This window comes from Lonchura striata, chromosome 3 (assembly GCF_046129695.1).
Source record: "Lonchura striata isolate bLonStr1 chromosome 3, bLonStr1.mat, whole genome shotgun sequence".
Lineage (NCBI taxonomy): Eukaryota > Metazoa > Chordata > Aves > Passeriformes > Estrildidae > Lonchura > Lonchura striata.
Window position 1 is genome coordinate 98,173,688 of NC_134605.1, and position 25,084 is coordinate 98,198,771.

At 38.8% G+C, this 25,084-nt stretch overlaps 1 protein-coding gene across 1 annotated transcript in view; it reads right to left on the reverse strand.

Annotated features, from left to right (window-relative positions):
- Window positions 1-278: 278 nt before the first annotated feature.
- LOC144246077 (uncharacterized) overlaps window positions 279-25,084 on the reverse strand; it is a 193,397-nt gene continuing 168,591 nt past the window's right edge. Inside the window, exon 5 of the mRNA XM_077782416.1 lies at window positions 279-413. Within this exon, the coding sequence (XP_077638542.1) occupies window positions 406-413 (8 nt within the window). The 3' untranslated portion in view covers window positions 279-405. The remainder of the gene's footprint in view (window positions 414-25,084) is intronic.

Here is a 25,084-nt window from a genome sequence, read left to right on the forward strand (position 1 = left end):
GGAATGAATAAAGCCTTGAAAAAATATTTCCAGGTTATATAAAGATACACAAAGAGCAATAAATGTAAACAAAAATCTCATGTTTATGTGTTGATGTAGTGAGTCAGAATAAACATGACAGCTTTACCTGAGAAGTTAGAGTTTGAAAACAAATGTCTTATGTTTGGCAACAGGCACAGAAGATTTTTTAAAGAAACACCAAAAATAAGCTTAGCAACATACTTTACAACTCCCACAGGTAAGCTTCTTTCACCCAGGCAGACTCACCAAAGTCAAAAAAAAAGCAGAATCTTGTAATGTTGGGTGCTGAGCATCCTTCAAGTCCTGTATTCCACATGCTGCCTGTATCCCACACAGCTGCCACTTGAAACCTGTCCCTACAGGGACAACCTGTTCAGACAGCAATCATTGTCCTGAAAACAATAACAAATTACTTCAGTAAAGTTCAGATAGCATAGAGAGCTAAACGCACAGAGCCCACATAGGAAAGAGACTGGGATAAGCACAGTTATTTATTTCCAGCTTTTATGCACTGGACACCAGCTCAGACAGGATGTGACATACTATGGCAAGGACTTGAACCTCATCAGGCAGTTCTGTCAGCCTCCTCTATCTCTTCGGTAATTCTGTTCTGACCTCTGTGACACCTGAATTCTTTGTGTATGATCCAGAAAGATGATTTTCTACCAGGGTAACAAGGAAGAAAAGGTTATTGTGAAAGACACTGCTAACCCTGGATTGTGGTAATGGAAAGTTAATTCCACACGGTCTAAATCATTTTGGAGTAGACAATGGATAGAGTACTTCCACCTGGCAGAAATTCCAGCTCAGCTACAACAAACCTAGTCATAGAAGAAATAGAGGGACATTTTTAAAGCTGGGTATTATGAGTAACATACATTTAATCAAAGAATAGGTAAAAGATCAGAAGAATCAAAAAAGCCATTTCATGATTCTTCCATACTGCCAGTGTCTGAACAAAGCTAAATATCCTGAGTTGCAGTTCATCAGATGCAAAAGCATAAGATTAGCAAAATTAGGATAGGTTGGATGTAGTAGTATTTCTGGCCCCAACCTTAGATAGAAGCAATATTTCAATTTTTACCTCCCAGTTAGAAGGTACCACAACACAAATTTACATCAAAAACATTGGTCTTTTGGCTGTATCCGCTTGATTCAATAAAACTATAATGCTAAGATATTTCCCCATTACATTTAAAACCAAAGGTTAGCAAGCCAGAGGTTAAACCATGAGGTTTTTAATCAAGACTCTTTGCTCTGGAGTGCCAAAGCACTGTTTCCTTCTAGCTTGGGACACAGCTGCATAAGCAGACCTATGGCTCGTGCTTAACGACAGTCAGAGAAATGGCATCCCATCTCTTTTTTTTTTTTTTTTTTTTTTTTGTAATAGTACAGTCATTTTAAGAAAATATGATGAAATAAAAACATTCAAGAAGCAACAGAATAATTGCCCTTCCCAGGGCTGTGAACTCTAATTTTTGCTCCTTCTAGTGTAGTATCATTTTTTACACCTAAAGTATCACACATTCACATATTCACTAAAGGTGTGTCCCAAGCTAAGGAAAGGGAAATTATAACATGGTTTTCTGTGTGTTATATCTGGTAGGTCTCAGATAAATGACTCTGTGTGTTTTTGTTAGAAAGCAAATTAAACCTTAGTTCTCAAACTTTTACTGGCTAAATGACCAGGAGATTATTTTATCTTTCACTGAGTTCAGTTTGCATCTTTTGAGGTCAGTGAGAGTTTTCTAGCTGAAGGTTGAAATACATCATAATGAATCAATAATTATCCAGAGTTGTTTGATAGGTGTGATCTCTGTTATGTTCCACAGATATTAAGAGAATTTTCTCTTAGTAGAGAAATGTTACTCACTTTCAATAGGGAATGTTACTCACTTTCATTTTTTCCTACTGCCCTGTGTGGACACTCTCTGCTTGTAGCCAAATTCCCAGTAGAATTTTTTTCTGTTTAATGAAAGTGATCATTCTTCTAGACTTGGTGTCAGCTGTTGACAAAGTCAGTGTTCTTTGAGGAGTCAGGGCCCCACACCTGCTATCCTTAGGGTGGGAATAAGCTTCCTAGAAGGAATCACTGCTGGAGGTGATGGGACAGGCCCTGGATGGTAAAACTCCTTCATTCCCAGCCTAGGGAGTCCCCTGCCACTTCTGGGCCCATTCCCTATGGTGTTCTTGCATCATCATCTCTCACTGTTACTCACCATTGTCAAAAAGCTGACAATGTCAAAAAGCTGAAAACAATTAGTGCCCCTATTACATTTCTTGAGGAAAAAGCATTTCATTTGAAACATTTCCTCATTATTACTTTCCTTCTCTGAGTTCCTTCAATTTCATGAGTTTAAGATTACATAATTTTAGTTCTTGACCTTGAAGGAAATCTGATCCATCAGCAGAAATTTTATCTATCTCCCTTTTGCACACACATATTGGTCAGAAAAGAACAGAAGAATGCATATGCCTATCGAATATGCTCCAGCTTGCAGGAACTACCAAATATCTTTATACAAGAGCCAGAGCTCTTCAAAGGAAAGCTAGAGCATGTCAACTGCTTTTTCTGGGCTCCCCCAAAGCCCTGGAAAGGAACACAAAACTTGAGGTTCAATGTACTTTTTGTCCCCCTGTGCACAACACCCCCCTACCTTGTGCTGATCAAAAAAATATTTTACATTAACATAGTTTTCCTACTTTAACAGCTGCCTTTCTGTCCCACATATCAATTTCTGTTGATGTGGGAGATCATGAAGGCTTTGATGTTACTACACTGTGCCTATATACCAGTTTTCAGAATAGGGCTTTTATGCTAGCCAGTATTAGAAATCACCCTCTGCACAAGCCAAGTCAAAAGCAAGGAAAAATACTTATTTATAAAATCCAAAATAAGCAACAGAGTTGTAGGGATTTTTAACATATAGCTAGCAAAAAGGAAAGAAAACTTTGTCTAAAATCAAGTCCAAGAGGCCCACAATCATCTCTTTCCTTCTTGTCTCACTTTGTATCTAACTGCCAAAAAAGATCTCAACCACATCTGACCCACAGGGACAGCGTCTCAGAGCTGGTGTGCACTCTCCATCACAAATGTCTATATTCACAGAAGGGAACCTGCAGCCAAGGAAGAAGGCTAACTTATAACTTTGTACTCCTTCTTGGAGTTTTGCATGAAGGTTCATTCAAATTCATCTCCCCTCTTTCATTCAGGTGTTGGCTTCAGTGTCATCTCTCTGGATTATTTACTGGCCTAACATTTTCAAATGCAAATCTCCCTTCAATAGACCAGGTGTAAATATCTCTTATCCTTTACTGAGTTATCAGTAAATCATTAATTCACAGAGGAGCAAAACACTCCCACTTATCAAGACAAATCTCAGTGTGAAGCTTTTCCAGGCTCCAAATTTCTTACTTCAAATCAGCGTATAGATAGACAATCACAGCTGATGCTAACATTAAAGCATGATCTGTGCTTTTGGGGTAGAGGTCTGTGGCATGATTAATGCACTCAAGCTTCTCCCTGAAAATTACCATGAACCTGATGTGACATGGCCACCAGGCCTGGAGCAAAAGCAAAAAAAGTCCTTCTTTTCAAGTGCAAGAAGGACAAGCATTTAATAGTTCTTCAGAGTTTTAGGCTACAGGAATCTGCAGCATCTGCAACAGAGGATCTGAATAGATGTATTCTTCCAGCAGATCTGACATATATTTATTAATACAACATGACAAAAAGGGGGAAAGCCACAGCAGAATCTAAGCCTAAGAATGTCTTAAGACTCAGCAACTCCAAGTCACCTTATAAAAAATGCCAGAAGGTCAGATGGGCTGACTTGCACCTTATAAAAAGTGCCTGCTGTGTCTCTCCCTCGAATCCACGGGGACAGATCCCCTGTGGAGCCTGGCCAGCTGGGCAGTGGGTGAGTTGGGCAGAGGGAAGGAACTTCTCCTTGGATCCCAGGGGCCTTGGCTAAACTCCCTCGTGAGTCCAAAGACAAGCTGGTCCCACAAGCAAAGGAAAGAGGCGCTCGCCCTCAGGATTAGTTCCAAAGTTTAACGGGGGCCTGGAGAGATCCCAGGCCACATCTGACCTCGAAGGGCATCCAGAGCAAGAGAGAGCGTCCCCGCCCAGAGCAGCCAGATATGGGGGAGCGGGAAACCCGAGCAGGCAACGGGGGAACGACATGGGAGCGACTCTCAGGGGGCAAGGCCTCAGAGTGACCCCTGAGGAGGGGCTGGGGGAGGAGTCCCAGCCAGGGTCCAGCTACCTGGTGACCCTGGGAGAAGGATCTGGACAAAGGGGAAGGGTCACCAGGTGATGGACACATCACCTGGGAGGAGACAGGGAGATGGGTTGGGGTTTGATGGACATACAGGTACTGATGGGAAAGTTGGGATGAACCAGACAGGTACAAAGAGGGGATATGGAGGGACAAACCATTATGAGGGAATATACAGTGTGAACTCAACTCTACAAGTGCCAGAAAGTCAGATGGGCTGCTGACCCTCAGGAGAGCCCGAGGACACAGCTCCTGCCTGAAGCTGACCCAGAGCAGGTGTACTGAGCACTGAAAAGCAAACCCCGCTCAGCTGTGCCCACATCAGCACCTCAGCCCCCGCACATCACCTGGCCCTGCTCCAGTGACCACTTATCTGAAACCAGACCCTGCACCAAGTCACGCTCAGTGTGGAACTGCGGCGCTGAGTCACTCTATTTGGGGCTGCCCCCACATTTAAAAACATTTTGGTTATTGATCTAAAGATTCATGACTCACAGGCTCAATATAGCACTGGTTTAAAAGACTGCTTTGTTCTTGGAAGTGACACATATGGTCTCCTCAGGGCAGCCACCTCCTCTGCGACACCTGCTTCCTCAGAAGAAGCTCCACAAGGAGTTGAAGAGCTGCCCAAAAATTAAGTAACAGAGGAAGTGGGTTGTGCAGCTATCACTCCATCAATACACTCTTTTCTAGCCTGCAAGGCTTGGATGTGGCAACATTATCCATTCTGTGGTGCATCACAGAGGACAACCATAATGCCTCTTCTCACTTCCCAGGAGATGAAACTGAGATCTCCAGGACCATAAGGTATGTGAAACTGTCTAACTGAACAGCTTTAAACCAAAAGAAGAAATTAAATTGGACTCTATACACCTAAAAATGTGACCTTGACCTAAAGAGGCACTCTCTAAAGCCACAGAAATAATTAGGGGCCAAACTTCAAGGATCTCATCAAATTCATATATGGAAACAGCAGCAGCTGCAAGTGTCCATGTTCAGAAAATATAAGAGTGTACTCTTTCTTTGTGCTCTCGCATACTTTCCTTGCCTGGAGAAATTAATTTTGAATGTGTGATGTCTCTTTGAATTAACTGGCACAAGGTTTGTAATCAACCATTGTTGAGCCAATAGGAAGACAAGGACTTATGGTATTTTAGTGTGGAATACACACAAAGAAAAGCAAAAAATATTGGCCCAATACGCTGTAAAAGATCACAATACATGCATTCATTCATGTAAAAATTAAGTATTTAATCACATGATGAGCAAAGGACTTCATATGATAGTATACAAATTTAAAACACATACAACCCTATTTAAATAAACTGCACACTCTGCTAGATTCCAAAAAAGATGAAGTTACAGTAATTGTCACTTTCAGTTTTATATAATTTTCCAAATAAAAATGTGAGAGTTGCCATTAACTAGTACTGACAATGCACATACAGTACACACATTTGTCAATTTCATTAACCTTCCAAATTAGGTATTCACGGGGAGCTAATGGCAGCATAACACATCATTACAATATTCAATGCAATTTCATGGATATTATGTATAGGGAGAAATTTTAGGCTCTCTTGTTCTTACAGCTGTTAGAAAATATTATACTTTGCAAATATCACATTAGTGATCGGCAAATGCTAAATAGCAGAATCTAAATAGCTTGAATTATGTCCCACTCTCCCGCCTCTCCTCATCAGGAATGGGGGTTGCCTCAATTTGTATCATATTTGGCCGTAAGTAAGAAGTGCAAATCATCTGCCTGGACTTTCCACCCTCTTCACCATTGCTATTACAGCTTCCACAGCCCAAATTAGGATCCACGAGATTTGCTTTTAATTTGCCCATTAACTTTCTGGATGACCTTGGGCAAATCACTCAATTTCTTCCATCTGCAACAATTTCTTCTTCACAGGACACAGTGCAGATAAAATCTATTAAGGATCACGAGGGTCTGAAGTACTGGTGGAAGGTTAATTTTCTCCTCATAACTCATCAGGGAGTTGTACTACAATGGGAAGAGGAGGTCTTCCAGCTGGAAATGTGAGTGGGAAGGAAGTGGATATGGGAAGTAGAATGTGGGCATGTGTGGGAACAAGAAGAAAACAACAGATACATTGAATTATCTAAATTAAGGTTTATTTGGTGACAAGGTGGAGGAAGGCAAATGCCTCTTCAGAAGAGATGCAAAATGAAAGGATCTTAAGTAAAAGGAGTATTCTTAGGAAATCAGAACATACAGGAAAGTAACTTTGTGGCACACAAAACAGACAGATGGGTCATAGGACTGTACATCTCAAAAAATAACATGTTCTAACCATCAGCAAAGGAATATGAAAGGAAAAGGTTGTCCTGCATGGCCAAAAGTAGACATGAATGACAAAACCAGATTTTTCAGCTTTGATGCCCCTTAAACAGTTTTCTTTTCTAGACCTCTTTGAATTCCTCAAACCAGTCATATTTGAATGAAGTCAGCAGGACTGAACCTCATGGAAATTGCTCTAGCTTGAGCAGAAAATCCTTGACTCTAAGACTTTTATCTCTTTTGAATTAGAAAGTGTTTAAAAACAAATAACGCATAGGAAATTCTCAATATTTTCCCTTCTGATCAGCATTTAAAATGTTTAAAAAATAAAAACCATCAGCAGTTATAGCAAAATAAACACACTCCCATGTGTAATTTAGGAAAACAACACATTCCCATGCACGTCATCCCTGACAAAAATGGTCAGTGTTACCCAAAGCAATTTTAATTGAGATTTGCCTTTCTGCTTGATGCTGTTTTCCCTGCAGATCCTACATAGAACTCAATATAAGACTTGTTTACCTTATCAAACAGGTCTAGAGCTAAATGCCCCTATAGAAATCCTTACCAAAGGATAGGTGGCAGCATGGTGGGCAGCATTAGCACAGTGCTTCTAACCCAGTTGGCTATGTTGCATCTTAAAATATCTGAGGTTCTATATTAATGGGAATAATTTGGATAGACCAGCTTCGCAACAGCCAACTCGTGTTAATTTGAATCACTTTGGTTTGCTTTTCTCACTGTTGCTCTCACTGCCAAGGGCTGTCAAAACACATTGTCCTGCTTTCAGAAAAGAGCCACATACTGTGTCATGGAGAGATACAAAACACAGCTGATAAAACTGCACAGAAGAGTTCAGCTGTCTTCCCAGTCAATGTATTTAAATAGCATTCTTCTATAGAAGTGAAGCAGTTTGTACATTAATTTGTCTTTCTTCCCCTCCATATGGAGCACCTGCTTCACTTAGCCACCTCATTTTGTATTTATTTTTTTTTTCTTTTAGTTCAGTATTCCATTTTGAAGACTTGAGTACCAGGAAAGTGAGCTGTCAGCCTTCTTCCTTTTAAAAGAGTTAAAGTTATCCATCCAACCAGTTCTGGGGGTTTAAAAAGGGCTACATTGGCAGACTTTTATTGCTCAGTGTCTCAACTTCCTATTGTAACATACAGAAAAAATATACAAGATGGGTGACCCTGCATCTCCAGTAATATGTAGAAAAAAACAAAGCAATGTTCCCGCTTCCTTAAATTCTGTCCAGCACAAATCTGATAAATAGTAAAAAAAATTAAAATAGCAAACTATATAAAAATAGCAAAATAAATAGTAACATTTTTTCTTATAGTTGGAGATTTACCACAGGCAGAAAAAGAGCAATCTTTGACATAGGAAAGAGGGAATATTTTTAATAAGGTGTCGTGCCAATTTGGCTTGTTATTCCTATACATAAAGTATCCTGGTGTCCTTTAAATTTAAAAAAAAAAAACAAAAAAAAAACAAAAAAAAAAAAAACACAACAAGTTCAATCCGGACAGAAGTGCCAGCAAATGTTATAAGCCAGTGGATAGTGGGTGGGTGGTGTGAAAACGTTTCATAACTGCTAACAGCAACCCTGTTGTGAACCAAACAGCTGTGCACAGAACACAGGTGTGCTGCACAACAAGGGCTATTCATGCCTTCCCACAGGGTGCTGGCCAGGTTTGCAGAGCCACAGCTGACCACATAAAGCATGGAGGATGGAAAAGGCTGGGAGTGAAATGTCCACTACAAGTGTAAACACCAGACGCCACACAGGCACACACACACACACACACGTACATTTTTAACACATTTTGCTCACTGCTGTAATGAAAAGAGGTAAGGAAAGCCTATTCTACTGTGGGAAGCAGAGAATATAATGACATAGGAAGTTAATAGGAATGTTATGTGCATGAAAAAATAGGCAAATAAAACAGAATTTGGATACAGCACAAGCCAAAATATTCATAATTTAACTGAACATGTTGTTCCAATAAATTCTTTCCTCAATGTATCAAAGACATTTGTAATTATAGAAAATGTAGAAGATATTCCAAATAATGCTAGCATAGGGGTTACAGATACTCTTTTCTTCTACAGAACCACCAAGAGAGAATACAAATTTCAGGAAAGTAAAATGTTATGGTTAAAAATTAAAACCATTTCCCTTTCATATGCTCTGCATAAAGTGTTTTTGCAGCTTTTTCTCCAAAAATATCAGTAAATGGTTGGGCGGGGTGGTTGGGTTTTATTTCCTTTTTTTTTTTTTTACAGGACTTTTAGGAAATGGTGTAAAAAACAACTCAAGTAAAAAAGGGATGATAATCAAGAACCCTTGAATTCTAATTTTGGATTTAGAAATCCCACATTGGGCATTTCACTTGAACATACAAGTAAATATTATGATTCAGCTGCAAAAGGTAGAACACCTCTGTGTAGAAGCAAAGGATCGCCTGCCCAAGCAGGGATCCAAGGCAACCTTCTCTATCTATTGCACATATTATGAAAAAGTAATTATTTGTTAAAAACACAGTCTCCAGATACAATATTTGTAGCTACATGGCACACATAAGGAATGAATGCTTTCCAGTTGTTGGTACAGAAAAGCCACCCTTCATCAAAAAACATGGCAGTGAAAATACCACGTCAGCATACCATAACCGTGATGCTGACTAATATCTCCATGTTTAAAATTCTCACCAGCCAGTTCAAGGTGAAATGCCAGACAACACCAGCCTTAACACAGCAAAGCCCTGTCTGATTCCTACCACTGCTGGTACTCCTGGCTTCATTTCTGCTTTCAAAACAGACTACAAGTTATTGAGACTGAACAGGGTTGAAGTGTCACCTAATAAAGTGACTCTATGACACAAATATGATGTATCTATAACAAAGTGAGTAAGTGGCCCTGTAAACATAGAAAATCCTCCAATTCCCCAAGTACCCTTTTGCATGACCACAGTGAAGAACCCGAGTTCCTCTTTCTCATGATAGCCACATTTCAAAGACGTGTAAATATTGAACCAAAAATCCTGTTCGTTGCAGATGCAGGGCCTCAGTACAACTGTCAGAGATGAGCAAGAGCAGCATCAGAGATAGGTTCACCGGGCGGCTGCAGCCACGTATCCTGGCTCCCAGCGGCGGAGCCTAGATGTGTATCTGCCCAACGCTCGGAGTGTGGCTGTCCCACCCCATGAGCAGCAGCTGGTGGTCAGCCTCCTGAACCACACATCAGAAAATAGCACACAAGAGCCCTGCTGTTTGTGCATTATGACCACTATCTGGGGCAAACTGAACATCCTCTCTCACCAACTACAAAGGTCTAGAGAAACGCTTTTATCGCATTGTTATTTTTGCTTTCTTCTAAGATGGCCCCAGCTGTCACAGGAAAATGGGTCCCAAGATCAACCAAGATCAGCAATTTGCATGTGTGTTTTCAATGCTGTTTGAAAAGCTGATTTAAAATCCAGTGTTTGACACCATTAAAATATTTGCAACTGAAAAACGGCCTGCAGGTCTTCACTCACCCAGTGAGCACCAGCAGCTGTGCTCCAGCAGGACACGCATTTCTCATTAGTCACAATTTTGTCCATAAACCTCAAGAAATGGAGCCATCTCAAGAAAACAGAGTGTAGTTCAGACTCTACCTCTATTAAGTCCCTGGCCTCTCTGCCAAGCTGGTGGAAAGTGCCTGAAGTGGCTGATCACCCAGATTTGGGCTGAGAATCCCAATTTCTCACCTCTAATCCAATAAATATTTAACATATTCAACCAGAGGAGTTAGTTCTGCTTCTTCTCACTGTTATTCCTACATGAGTCTACTGATGTTGCAGGTATTTAGTCACACTTTCTTGTCTATAAAATATGCTGTAGAAATTTAAGTAGTACTAAGGCAGAAGTAGTGTAAAGATTGGCTAGCAGTTTGTAATTAGGAACATTTCATTCGTCACAGCTTACTTAGAAGTGATTTACACTTGCCTCAAAATGTTGAGCAAACCTGAAGCATATGCTCACAAAATTCTCAAATTCCTTTTGGAAAACTCTTCATAACTGACAAACTCAGCTTCTTTCCAAAAGTACCAGAATTTGATGTCTAATAACTGAATTATATCTATCTGTCTTGCAGCACTGCTGAAGCCAGCATACTGTATTTAAAGAGACACTGAGCAAATTACAGGACCGTTGCATCTACTGTCTCTCAGTAAGTGCTGGTACTATACTGGAACCAACACATTTGGCTTATATATTTGGCTTATAAAATCGTTACAATGATAAAAACCTTGAGAAAGGTTTTCAAAAATTAGAGGAGCTGAGGTTCTGGACTGTCATATTTGTCAAAAAATTGTTTAAACACTGGCACTGGCTCTCCATTTATTCTACTGCTGCAGGTATATTCTAGCTATGCTTGAGCAAAAGCAAGACCAATTCCAACCCAAGCAGATCTAACACCTTTAAAACAAAACCTTCACTTTGACATTCTCATATTAAACCTTCCAATCAGTCTTACAGAAACCCTATTTTTATGCTTTTTCATGTGGAAATGAATGACTTGCTGTTCTTTTGTATGATAATTTAGCTAAGCAACAATTATTGCTTTGTGTCTTCAGCTGTGGAAAGGACAGAGTTGAGTTACTTGAGTTCATTCCCTTTCCTCTCTCTTCAGAATTATAAATGATATATTTTTGTCTTTTTAAGAAATTTGCAACCAGAAATAAATCAAACTCACCTGACTATTTACCTCACCTAAATATTACTATAGAAATTCAATTTCTAATCTCAAACACAGATAGAACTTTGCACTCATATTTTTTTTCTTCAAAATTGTTACGTTTTTCAAATCCAGATCAAATTTTGTCCTTCACTTTCTTAGAGAGATATGTATGTAAGGGTTAAGAACAAAATATTAACAGAACAACTGTTGTGTAAAGGAGAGATACAGCATGTAAAAAATAAAATCCTTGTCCAAGATCCTTTTATTCAAGAACTGTGATTTTATAAAGTTCTTAGAGCAAGATTCCAGATAAATTAAATCATGCGTTTATATAAATTATAAAAGTTATCTTTACAACAATAGATTAGTATATATTAAGTCACACATAGTATCTTCTCTTTATTTATTACAGTGGTTACCCAGTAGCACTGGCATAGCTAATGCCACTGCAAAAATTCAAAGCCCAGTTAAACCTTCCATGCACAAATCACACTAATCATTTCTTAGAAGCAGATTACCTTCAAATGAGAAAATGTGAAGAAATTGCACCAACTGCAGAAAACAAAAACCCACTAGTTATTTAAAGAAAATTGCACACAGCAATGTTGCCAAGATGTTACAGTGTCTCCATCACAGCTGGAGGTGGATGGCTTCTGTAGGCTTGGGCAATTCACATTTCAGATTCTTTTCCCACTGCCCACATGTTCAATTTTATTCAACAGAAAGCTCTATTTCTCCCTTATTTACCTTCTAAAGTAAAGCCTACATTGGTGGGAATGAACACCGAAGTGACACTTAGAAAAAGCAACATCATTTGAACAGCTGTAGACAGTCTGTTATTTATCAGAAATTTTAACAAAGGCCAAAGGAAAAAAGCAGCAGTTCAGCAGAGAGCGAGTCCTGCCCTAGCACAGCTGTTACACAAGATGCGAAAATTTCAAAACGAGAAAGTAAACATCACTCTATATTCTAGAGAAGAGGGAAGAGATGTTTCTTACCAATCCTTGGAAATAGCAAACTTAACACTAATGAAATGCAAACATCCCCCTAACCCCCAAATACAAAAGCTGGGATCCAGTTGTGATTCTTTCCTTGTGGAATTACTTTGCCCACACTACCCACAGGGTAAAAAGCTACAGATGCTGGACAGAGCCCCAGCAGCAGTAAGCCAGGGCTGCCTCACTGATGTTCACCTTCACTGCTCTCAGGGGTTGCTGGACAGGCACAGAGTTCACAGACAAATTCTGCCAACAGGTCACAACTCTGTGTACTGCAATTTGGGAAAACACACAAGGGTAAACTTTGCCTCCACTAACCAGATTTGTTAAAAGCAGCACAGAGAAATCTTTTCAAGGGTCTTTTCAACAGTTCTTTTATTGAGGGCAGGAACTTCTGTATGCTAGTGTTAAGAATTCCAAACTGCCCCCATTTTGCAGTTGGAGACAAACTGATGGTCGCTCTAGCATGAGAGTTTGATTTGGCTGCGCTGCCATTTAGAGGCCTTCTCTCCTCAATGCTGTCATTTACAGCTAAGATGGCAAATGTACAGAAGAAACCCCCAAACCTTCCCTTGAATGAAGGTGGTACTTAAAAACACCCTTCTCTCAGCAAAAGGCAAGCCAAGCACAGCCCAGCTTTGCACCAATTGTGCAGGTACTATACAGACCTGCACTATTAGAGCCTGACATACAAAACAGCCTTACATGGAACAGTGTGGTCCTCAAAATACACACAACATGGCAGAGAAGTGAAGAGTGCCCCAGTGCTCACTCATGTGGATGCAGGGCTGAAAGTAATGCCTACAGACTCTGTGGGAATTGAGCAGTGCATGGAGGGAGACAGAAGCAGAAGGTCCCAATATCTGTGCTTCAGTTGTCTTTACAGGGTTCTATCAGCACCTGTCACCATCTTTCCTCATAGCTGGTTCCTAAAAATTAGAATAGGCCAGTTTTCCCAAAATAAAGCAAACACCTGGAACGCTGTTCATAGTTACATACCCTGATTTACCAAAGGCAACATCTCAGCTGACAGAGGATGCTAAGAAGTGGAAAGAGGCCATCTTTATGTCTGATCTCTGTAAAGAGAAGTTTGGGGCTTCAGCATCTTCCAAACAGTGCACAGGGAGGTCAGGTGCCTGACCTAAGACTAAAAGAACCTGCTGTGGGAAGCTTATCTCCACTGAAGAGGATGATGGGCAGGTCCAAATCTGCCCTATTTCAGACCTCAGACAGGCAACAAAAGACAGAGGTGGCCAAGCTTTAAGTCAAGCACATCTGCTACGAGGTGATCCTCAGCAGGAGTGGTGCTGGCCACCCCTGCTGTGGCCAGGGGTCCACACACCTCCAATGGTACCACAGAGCAAACTACCCAGTGATGCAGGAGATGAGATACAAGGGTGGCAGGGCAGGTATTTATTTGTTTAATTATACTATTGGCAGTTTTCTTCTCTTGTTGTTATGTCTGGGGAAATCAGGGAGACAAGGTCTGCCCATCTGGGCATCTACAAGAGCAGCTGTGTTGTACAGACACCTGACACCAAAAATTAGGCACAAAGACAGAACACAGGCTCTGTATTTCTGAGCACCACTGATATACTTTGAATATTTTCCGTACAAAACAAAAGAAACAGGCAGCTCACCACGGATAAAGCTGTATTTGAGGTATCTAAAAGTCAGATACAGGCTGGATACTGAATCTTAATCTACCATCCTTTGAATGTCTGAATTGCTAATATAGGGTTATTCTGGGGTAAGCACTATCCACCTCCCTTGTTGGAATAACTTCATTTTGTGTAAGTAATAACATATTAACTGGAAAGGGAAACCAAATCATCATCTTCCACCTACTGTGAAGTTCTTTATTATATAAAGTCCCTATTTTGCTCCCTAACTCCTAAAGAAAAATTTCCACTCAGGGAAGTGAGAGGCCCATGACAAAAAGACTCAGGGGTCACTTCAGAGAACAACATTTTTTGCCCACCTCTAAGCACTGAGCTGTTGGTTAGTTTGGGGTACAGGCTAGGGCAGGCAATCAGAAACTCATCACAGTTAAGGCATCCTGGGGTTACAGCAATCTGAAATTTGCCAATGAAAAACTGTGTAGTCAGAATTATTGCTGACCATCATTCCCCTTGACTCCATTCTACAGCTATTTCCCCTGGTTATTCAGTAAGCAGAAAGCTGCTGCAGTGCTCTGAATGCTCTGTGCCTTATATCATACCCCAAAGGTCCAAAGCAATACGCCAAAGAAATAACATTCTAGCTGTGCTCAGTTGTAACACCACGGACAATGGAAAAACCTCAATTTTCCAGCTATTAATAGAAAATTATAAACTTCTGAAATTTAATAATTTACTTGCAATATTTTCCTTTTTAAAATAAATATTCACATTTCTAGGAATTGCTGACTACTGTGTTTATAAAACTGAGCCCATTTTTGCTGTGTCTAGGGAAGGATAAGGAAAACATGATGCAAAACTAGGAAAATTGTAGAAAAAATATTGGCTGCAGCATCTGTGCTCCTGAACACAACCAAAGACAACATTTAACCAGAAACAGGTTTAGACATTCAGCTGTCAGTATTTCCCTTAAGCACTGGAGACTCTCAGTCTGCAGATAAAATCTTGATTCATACAAATGCATATGTTAAATATGTGTATGAATCAACAAAATCTTTTCAGAAAATTTAATGAGAAATGACCATTCCAAAACTGATGTGCATGCAAATTGTTATATATACTTATGACATATAATGCATGGCTTCATATGCTTCATTTCACTTTCAAAGCAAAATCTAATTGTTATTAGGAGAGCAGGATTAGTGTATGCCCATTAGCCAGGTGTTTACAGAAGTTGCCTGTATGAAACATGATAGGTTAAAACCTGTTTATACCACTTGCATCCACAGCACATACAACCTCATGTGTTTCACCTTTGAAATTTAAACCACATAAGGCAAGTATTAACTTAGGAATAAGCTGAAACACTTTTTTTTATTTTTTCTTATCCATCAGCTATTCACTAGAGATCCAACATGTATTATCATGTTCACAAAGTATACCAATTGAAATACAAAAGCTGCAAAATGTAAGAGGGAAAAACAAAGACCATAAAAATAATTTATAAGATTTTTTTTTGAAAAATAATATAAAAATAATTCATAAGAATTTATGCAACCCTCTCACTCAAATTTAAATCTTCAGTGACATTTGAACATGTGTGTTCTGAACAAACTTTGTTTAGCAGAAAATATAGGCTCTGCTAAAATAACTTCTAAGTTTTCTTTTCAAAGGACTCTCCTACTGTTGGTAGGTAACTCTGGCATATATATTTTCAGTTATAAAGCAACTTAGCTCACTCACAATTCAGTGAATCTTACATTTTGCAAATGCCTGATGAATGCCTTTGAACAAGGAATGCTCTGAATCAGATGAATTTTAGGAAGACATTTAAGTGGATAACAATAGCCTTTCCTTGAAGAGCACATTATTGATGTGAAATGACCCTGCTGTGCATTGCTGGAGGCTGGGTCTGCACACTGTGGGAGTGCCCTGCTCCTGTACCATCCACCAGCATCTCCTGTCATCCTCTGTCAAAAACAACACACCAACCTGGGAACCTTTGTCTAAAATTGCCTTTGAACCTTCTTATGCACTACACAGAAAATCAAACAGGTATCTTTGCAAAACTTCTTCCCTCTCCCCTCATACTCCTCACTCTCTCACAGTTACAGCATTCACAGTCATCATTCCATACATTTTATTTACAAAACTTTTTCGGTCTAAATCACTGTCAAATTAAAACCAGGCTCATAGGACCAGTTATAGCCAACTGCAACAAGCAAGTGGCTTAAACTTAATTCTTCTGATAACAGGGTATTGTAGGGCTCTCCCTACTAGCATTTTACTAGAGCATCTTTCAGAAGCATTAGCAGAAGATTGCATAGTCCTTCTTGATTATCTCAGACATTAAATTTATTATGGCCCTATCACACACAGCTATTATAGTAAACTGCAGGTTTGTAATTGCTCTCAGTAGGAGAAGGTTCAAGACCTTTATTTCTTCCTCAGAAGGATATAGGGCCTGATCCAACTCAGGCCAGACTCATACTGTTCTCTTCTCTAAAAATCTATTTTCTTTTTTTTTAGATTAATTCAGGCTACAAGATACCATCTTTCTCTCTGGCCCTTGACCTTCTAGATAACATTTCTTTACACCATAAAATTATGTGTAGGAGAATATAATAATAATTATAAGGCAGAATTCTTTTGATTTACTATCAAACAAGAATATAATATCACTGAAGAAAAAGAATCTTGACTATAGTTCATCATATAGACAGCACTTAAAATCAAAGTGTAGCTGTGAGTCAGTACCAACCACATAAGTATATTCCCCTTTGATGCAGATGCAGTCACTCAGCTGGGTTATCACTTGAATGCAGGGGTGGGATCCTTGCCCATTCACAACAATCACTTTTTGCCCCAGAAACCCCTTGAGTTCTGCCAACAAGCTGAGAAGGAAAAGAGCCACTCACTCTGTGTCCTCTCTGTGGCAACCCCAATCCATGAATAATATGAGACACTCACCCCTCACCCCTACACACCTATACATCACCTGCAATTGTACTCTGGTGAATTTGTGTCTGGGTATTGTCTTAAAGTAAGAGGTGTATGTCTTTCCCGTTAGTTGTTCTCTGTGAAAACGCAAACTTTGATGCCCTTTTTTTCCAAGGGAATAAGAAATACTGTTCATTGTGAATGAATATGCATAAGAAAAAAAATCAGATCAAAGATTTTTGTAGGAAAAATAAATAATAGTGTTTGCAGGGAAAGGTGGTACTTTTATTCCAACTTGATGATGTTTCCAGAAATTCTGAGTTTAACAGTAGCTCAATAGAGCAAACAGTCCACACATAAGCTTGGCTGTCACACATTATGAATCTACAAAACCTACCCCTCCCACAAGATTCACTCACTGGTCAAGCTCCTCTGCTTGAGAATCCCCCACAAAAATTTCTTCCAAAGAGGAAAATCAATAGAGTTCTTCATCAGACAGAAATATACTATAATCAGATTCAGAAAGTGATTAGCATTGAAAAGATTGCTGATTTAGGAACATTAGTGACAAGTCCCCTAGTATTTAATTTTGCTGGTAATCTGCACCACAAAGGCTACTACTCTTCCCGGATCCTCACTATTGAGCTAAAACAAGGAAAGGACTAAAATCAGCTTACAATATTTGCCAATTCCAGCTGCTGGTTTTGTCTTCTATTTAAATGCTATTCATTCCTCCTTTACTACATTTTCAGCAGAAAACATTAGACTCCACAAAACTTAGATTTGGGACCAATTCTATATTTAGAAATATTTCAAAGCTGAGAGCTTTTAGATAAGGAATTCTCATATAATGAAGGATTAGAAAGTAACATAAATGGTCCTGTACCTATATTTTATAAAGCAACTAACCAAGCTAAGCTGGAAGATGAATATTGAAATGCCTAACTTTAATTGGTGAATTAAAATGCTTAACAGTCAAAATCCAATTGCATGATATATAGCACTATTGAGCAAAAATTTAATATCCTTTGGATGGATGTCATAATTAAGTATTTTCATATCCTAAAATGTTTCATTTTAGTATTAAATTTCCTGTGTTACATATTTATATAATGTAGGGTTAATTTTAATACATGTACAATGTGTGCTATGCTTATGTTACCAGAACATACTGTCAATTTTAATTGAAATTTAACATTTTTTCCTACTTCAGAGTAAAAATCAATCATTGCTTTCTGCAGTCTCTCCAGTAAGCTGCATAATAAAATACCCTAAGACCCCACATATTGTTGCCTCATAAGGCAAGCACTATAATAATTTGGTTTATATGTATTGGTGACACACCTGAGTTTTTATATTTGCGAACTTCTACATTAGCAATGCACTGAAATTTGGACAATTTATGTGCTGAACTGTCAGAAACTCTCTGGAAAGGCAAAGCTCAGCAACAATGCTGTGGCATGACACAGGATCCAAGCTAAGGATGTTTGTGAAACAGCTTTCATTGAGCCAAAGTGATTTTATGAGACTTCAGCACAGTAAAGCATTATTATGGCAGGACTATTAGGGCAGCTCACTGTTTACCCAGCACAGTCCTATTTCTGCTGTATGCAGAAAAAAGTGTGAAAATAAAGACTACTTAGGCTACTAATAAAAAATCTATTATCCCCAGAAATGTAGAGACTTTTCACTGTTTCCTATAACAACCTTGTCACACTTTTTAAGAATTGTCATAATAAGGAAACAGTTACAGCATTGATTTACTTAAAACTTTGCTACTGAGAACAGTCCACTTTACAAATTGCCAATTAGTCATGTTCAAGTAGTTGTTAATACAAATTTGCTGGAATAAATAAGTAAAATAACAACTGCTTTGATTTTTTTTCATTTTTAATCTACTGGAACTTGACCTCTGGGAAACTGAGATTTAAAAAATGTTCTACATGCTGATTTAAAATATGGAACCTGGAATTTGCCCAAAATGATGATATCCTCATAAAAAGGCACGCTGGTCAAATTTGTTAGTATAAAGCATAGACGTCCAGGCTTTAAAGACCCATGTGCTGAGAGAGTCTCACATTGACATGGCTTTAAAGGTCACATACATACTCTGCCTCAATTGAACCCCAAGGGATGCTGTGGCTAAGCACACAAGATGTTCAGGCACTACAATCAGGTTTAAATGGGCATATGGCAGAAGAAATCTGTTCCCACAGGAGGAGGAAAAGGAGAAGTAATATCACAAGCGAAATTAAGAAAAATCAGGATGACAGCATATTACTAAACTAATAGAAAGGGTGATAAAAAAGGGAGGAGGTTGAGTTGCAGAGAGACACTAGAAATTAAGAAGGCAATTCTAGGAGCATGGCAATGCACTCAGTGATCTTGCTGACCTTCAGCTGGAGGAAAATGTCATTCCTTTTGATTCACTTGGATTTTGGTATATTTCATATTTATCTAATATTTTCAGTACAAAGCAATCTAATCTCAAAAAAAAAGAGCTTGGTTTGAAAGCTTAATAAATGAGGGTGTTCCCACAGGACAAAGAAACAAATGAGGGATTACGGAATGATGGTTTTTTCCACCTGTCTAAAGACAAATTGCTTTCACATACTAGCATCTAGACCTCAGAATCTTTCAGACACTACTGCCTCTGTCTACAGGCCCCACTTACAGAGCAGAGGTGAAAAGTTTGGACCCAAATCTCTCTATGATACTTCCTCCTTGGGTTTCCTTTCCTTGGCCTAATAAGACAGAAATCAGCCTCAGAAAGAATTAACATTTTGTGAAATAGTTTTCCTTCCTCCATGTCTGAGTCCAGCTCTAAACATGAAGCTGCAAATGCAGAAAGGCTCATTCGCCTTCCAAAATACATTTTCGATAGCATTTAGCTCTTCGGTATCAACAAAAGTGTAAGGGGCAGGTTTGTGAACACCTCTGTGCACAGGGCACTGGAGTACAAGGCAGCATACTCATTTTTCACATAAGTTATAGAGAGGAACAAAGATTTTAAAAAAAAAAAAAATTCATAATATCTTTACTATCGTGTATATTTTTTAAAATTCCTAAAGCATGAAAAAAACACAAGACCTTCCATTTAAAAAACTCCTCAGGTCTACGAAGTCCTTTCTCCACTTGCCTGGAACAACATCATTTTGGGGAAGACTTTTCCACATGGACATATGACAAATGATACAAAAATCCTCTTCTGACACCTTCTCTGCTGTATCCAAAGAAGGCAGGGTAGCCCACATCAGTCTGGGAGCTGGCTGCTGCTGGAGCTGATACAGAATGGAAGGAAGGCAATCCCAAAGAGGCACCACCAGGAGACTGAGCAGGAGAAGCAAACACTCCTGGACCTGGCCCCAGTTCAAGCTCTCACTCGGATGTGGACTCCTCCCCAACAGTGCAGATGGCAAGTGCTTTTGCAGTGACTGGGAAGGACTGGATAGGGTCCCTTTTCTCCATAGTTCAATTTTTTGTGGCTCATTTATTTCCTTTGTTTTCCTTAACAGTACATTCTAACAATATTTTAATTAAAGTCATATCTATATACAACTTTGACTGCATCTTAATGAAGGGTTTTTATTGTTGGTAGTTTGGAGTTGTGTTTTGTTGTTTTGCTTTGGGTTTTTTTGGTCTGGTATTTTTCATTTATAGCTAAAATATCTAATTACCAAGGAAACTATAATGAAATCCACTAAATGTGAAACAACAAACAGAAATTCCAATTAGCTGGGGGACTGATAAAAGAATTTACATTTCCAAAGCTGTAGCCAGACACTTTTTCTTATTACATTACCTGTTATTCATTTCTTGCTATCAAAGCTCCTTTGCACAACAGAGAAGCATTTATAAATTCCAGCCATGATTCTTCACCCAGATAAGCAGCATGTGAGGGAAGGAAGGAGTCAGCAGCAGCAAAAGAAATCTAGGAAGTTTCAGTGAGATTTTGTGGTGAAAAAAAGATTAGATTTTTGTCCCTTTCTATTTTTCCCACCTATCTAAATCCCATATAACTGCTTCATCCACAGGAGCACACTTAAATCCTTCAGTTATTTTTGCAAATTTTGACTTTAGAGCCAGTAGAAAATAACAACAGTCTCTAAAACTACTGTAAAATACTTCACCTGCACACAGGAAAAATTGTGTCAGAAGACATCTGACTAACTGCTGCTTTCCTTGATTTTGCTCTCAAGACTAATCATCTACTGCAATGTCACTCCACATCATTCTGCTAAGAAGCTGCACCTCAGCTTTTGTTTAAAGACTTTTTTAATTACCAAGCATGTCTCCAACAAATGAAGGAACTATTGTGCACAGAGCAGCAGCACTGTCACCATCACTGCATTCAGGCAGACTCTGGAAATTATTAGCCCAATGTAATGTCTTAGGAGAGTGAATTGCAAGCTATCCATTAAAAAAATAAATAAAAACACGAAACCTTTTTTCAACACAACATTTAACAGAATTTAGGTGGGAAACAGCAGTTGTAATGACAATACTTCAGTGTTATTAACATAAAACCCCACCTCAAAACTCAGATGTATGGCAAATTTTAGCACAGTCAAACAGAATTTTCAGCTGATAAAAAATCAGACAGATCAAGGGATTTTTCATGTTTCACCTTTCAGTGCTAATAGCCTGAGGGAAAGAAAAGGTATCCATATCCTTTTCTAAACTTTTACAAAAAAAACCAAAATATTTTGTTTAAAAACTTGAAAAATATAGGATTCTGGAGGGCTGTTGATTTTTGTTGAACTGTTTTTGTGGGAAACTCACTTCTTTTTCCCTCTCCATCCTTTTTTTTGGTCCCTCCTCCTCTGCAGGGACTCTGGCTGGAGAGAAGTTTGAGCCAGGCTCCAGCTCCACGAGTCAACCCTGTTGCTTGATACTGGGGTGGCTGGGAGAGGAGTAGGTGGCACAAGGAGCCAAACTCACCCATTGTTTCAGGAAAACCAAGAGCATTCTCTGAAATAATCTCATCTGGCCAGGGGATAGGTAGCCCAGCACCCTTATACTAGGAGGCCTCTTTGTGGAACCTCTGACACAGGTGGAAGGGCTGCAGAGAGAAATGGTCGGTGAGCCAGAAACATGAAGCAGTGCCCAGATACCTTTGGCCAAGTCCTGGGAACCAGGATCTTGACAAATATTGTGAAAGTCAGCTATAGTTATCAATAACAACATGCATCACCAGCTCTGAAGCAATCAAAGAAAAATGTGGAGCTGATTTTATCCTTTTCCTCAGTCCTGTTTGAATTTTAATTTTAATTTCAATATCTCCTTCATCTTTTCCTATTTTGTTGTTTTGCCTCCTTTGTATTTTCTGCTTGCCACTACAAAATATTGAGTAATGCCTCTGTGTAATGGTAGCAAGATGTTCTGCTCCCCAGAGCTGCCTGTAATTCAGTGGTGTGGGAACTAATTCATGTGGCCACATGTAATTTGTATAGCACTTTGGGACCCTTTTGGAAGAAAGACACTATACAACAGTCAGATCATTTGCATTATAAAGGTTATGGTGCCTGCTTCTTGGATTAGACACTTTAGGTTTGTATAATGTTTCTATATCAAGAAACGGGAGCCAAATTGGGGGAAAAAAGTCTTTTCCCTGAAGCCAGATATACATTCCATATATTGAGTAATTCTATATTCATTATTCATTAGGATTCTGATTTTTATTTTGACTTCCAAAATACACTTCTTTTCCAGATTCTCTTTCATTGTTTAAAAACAAACCTTTGGAACTTTCAAATTAAGATGTTGTTTTTTGAGTTTAACATAAACATTGCTGTTTCCCAGAAGTAAACCCAACTGCAGAGGCAATTCCAAGCACCCAGATTCCCAGCTCGTTAGATGAAATAGCACGGTCACTCTCTTGGATGGGAGAGTCCTCCTCTCACAGCAGGGAGCATTCATCAGTGCTTCCTATGAACCAGTAGCCAGGAAGGGCCAATAAGATTGTTCTGAAGCAAAATGTTATATTGCCTCTTCCTGCAGAAAAAGTGCCTGGAGAAAAATGGGGCTGAAGTAAATGGGAATATCTGAAGGAAACATCACAACTAAAAGAGGCGGTAATATAAAAAGAAGAGTAAAAAAAAAAATTCTGAATTCTCCGCCCCAGGTGTATTACGGATAAAAAATATGATTAGCTTCACTGACTTCAAACCCCAAGTTACACCAGATAAGAATCTGCCTGACTTAATTTTACTCCTTACCTTTTTAAATAATGAAATGACAGCTTCAGTAGCCTTACCTTCAGTAATAGATGAGCAGAATAGATTCTGTACCAAAAATAAGAATCTATACTTTTTATATAGCTTTTAGATTCTCTCAATAGTTTAAAAATGCCCCACAGAGTGTTTTTTTACCCGTATTGTAGCACCAACTACTTCCATGTACAATAGGCTTATTCCAGACTTTTCTGGAATTACTCCAGATACATTCAAATGAATGTACACTCAGTATCCCTCTGACCAAATTTACATATACATGCCATATGATCCTGTTCCAGCACAACACTGAATTGTCACATTTTCACATTATTTCATATAAACAGACCCTTTCCCTTTTTTAACTAATATTTTGTAGTGAAGAAGCTGTTCAACATGATACTTCTGAGTGGAGGACACAGTCAGAGATTACACTTCAACATGTATAAAAAGAGCATCCTATTTTAAGCTATTCTGAATAAATCCTGCAGTTTATATACTTGTAGTGTTAGGACTGACTGGATCTGTTTCTTTATTGCATGACAATCTAATTATGCTGTACTTTCTTCCACTTGGAGATAGAACAAAAGTTCACTGCAGTTACCACAAATCTAGCTTTGGGCCAGGACCTTATTTCCTAAGAAATACTCTGTCTGCAGTAGGACTTACCGCTGGTGCAATCAGTTATTCAGTGTGGGAATGAATGTCACAGCCTGGTCCTGAGAATTATTTTAAGAATTTTTCCATAACTCATTGTGCACATTCTAAAAATTTGAATAAAATCTATAAAAAAGATGATGCTACAGCAAACTACCCTAAGGAAATACCCCAGAAGAGAGTGTGACAATGTTATTAAATAAAACAAGATAGACATCTGTTATTTAAGTTATTACAAAGCATTTGGTGACATATTCAATAAATAATATTCCAGGAAGTTTAAATGTAATCCTGATGGACACTTAGCAAAAATAATTTTAAAATGAATAGCATATGTGGAGCATATCTGATGGTTTTCCACTCTAAAAAAATGAAAGAGAGCTATTTGTGCCAGAAATTGACACTCTTCCAGTTATCGCTGTGCTCCAATACAGTGTACTGTGTGCATAAAATATCCTCCAGTTTAATGTGCACCAGAAGTGTAGGGGGGAGTGAAAAGGAAGGAAAAAACCCCACCACTGCTGTAGTTAGGAATTCCAGGCTGCTGGCTATTAAAGTGCCCTTCGTTCACCTGCTACATCCAAATCAACAGCGCGGTGATTGGCGCCTGCTCTCGTAAGCGGGTATTGTGTGAGCGGTGGGCAGCTGGAACCCTCTGAGAATCTTCACTTGTCAGAGATGAATCAATCATCTCAAAAGATGTCAGCATCTGCCCAAACCATTTTATATTAGAATAAATGGCAGATGGTGGTGTTTTTATATTTAATCAGTTCCACCAAATGCAGTTTCATCTCTTATAAAACTAAACCATCTGCAGTGTGTAGGTGTACAAATCTAGCTAAATGCCCACTGCAGAGCCTTTCCTCTTAAAAGTAAACCCTACATGTTTAATATTTGTGGATGCTAAGTTCACTAAATTTTAAAAGCTTTAACAAACCACCCCGATTCTATAAACAATTTTATTTTTATATTTAAAATATTTAATATTAATTGTCCATGCCTAACTCTTGCTTTTGAATCTTGTTATGTAAACCGATCATACTTGGCAGTATTAAAATACTTTCTATGCAAGATCATTCCTTCCTTCTTTCTATATAACTTCAGCTACATAAAGCATGGCACAGAAAGAGGCTTAGTGACTTGTCTGACAGAAGACCTCAACAGCAATATAACTCAGGAACAAAAAGGCCTCACCTGGCAGAATCACACCTGAAAGTCTTGGCTATAGTGAGGCTTTCTCTTGATTTTAGCCTGGCTTTTAATACTATCTCCTGTAATGGCCTCATAGATAAACTGATCAAGCACTGACTAGATTAAATAGAG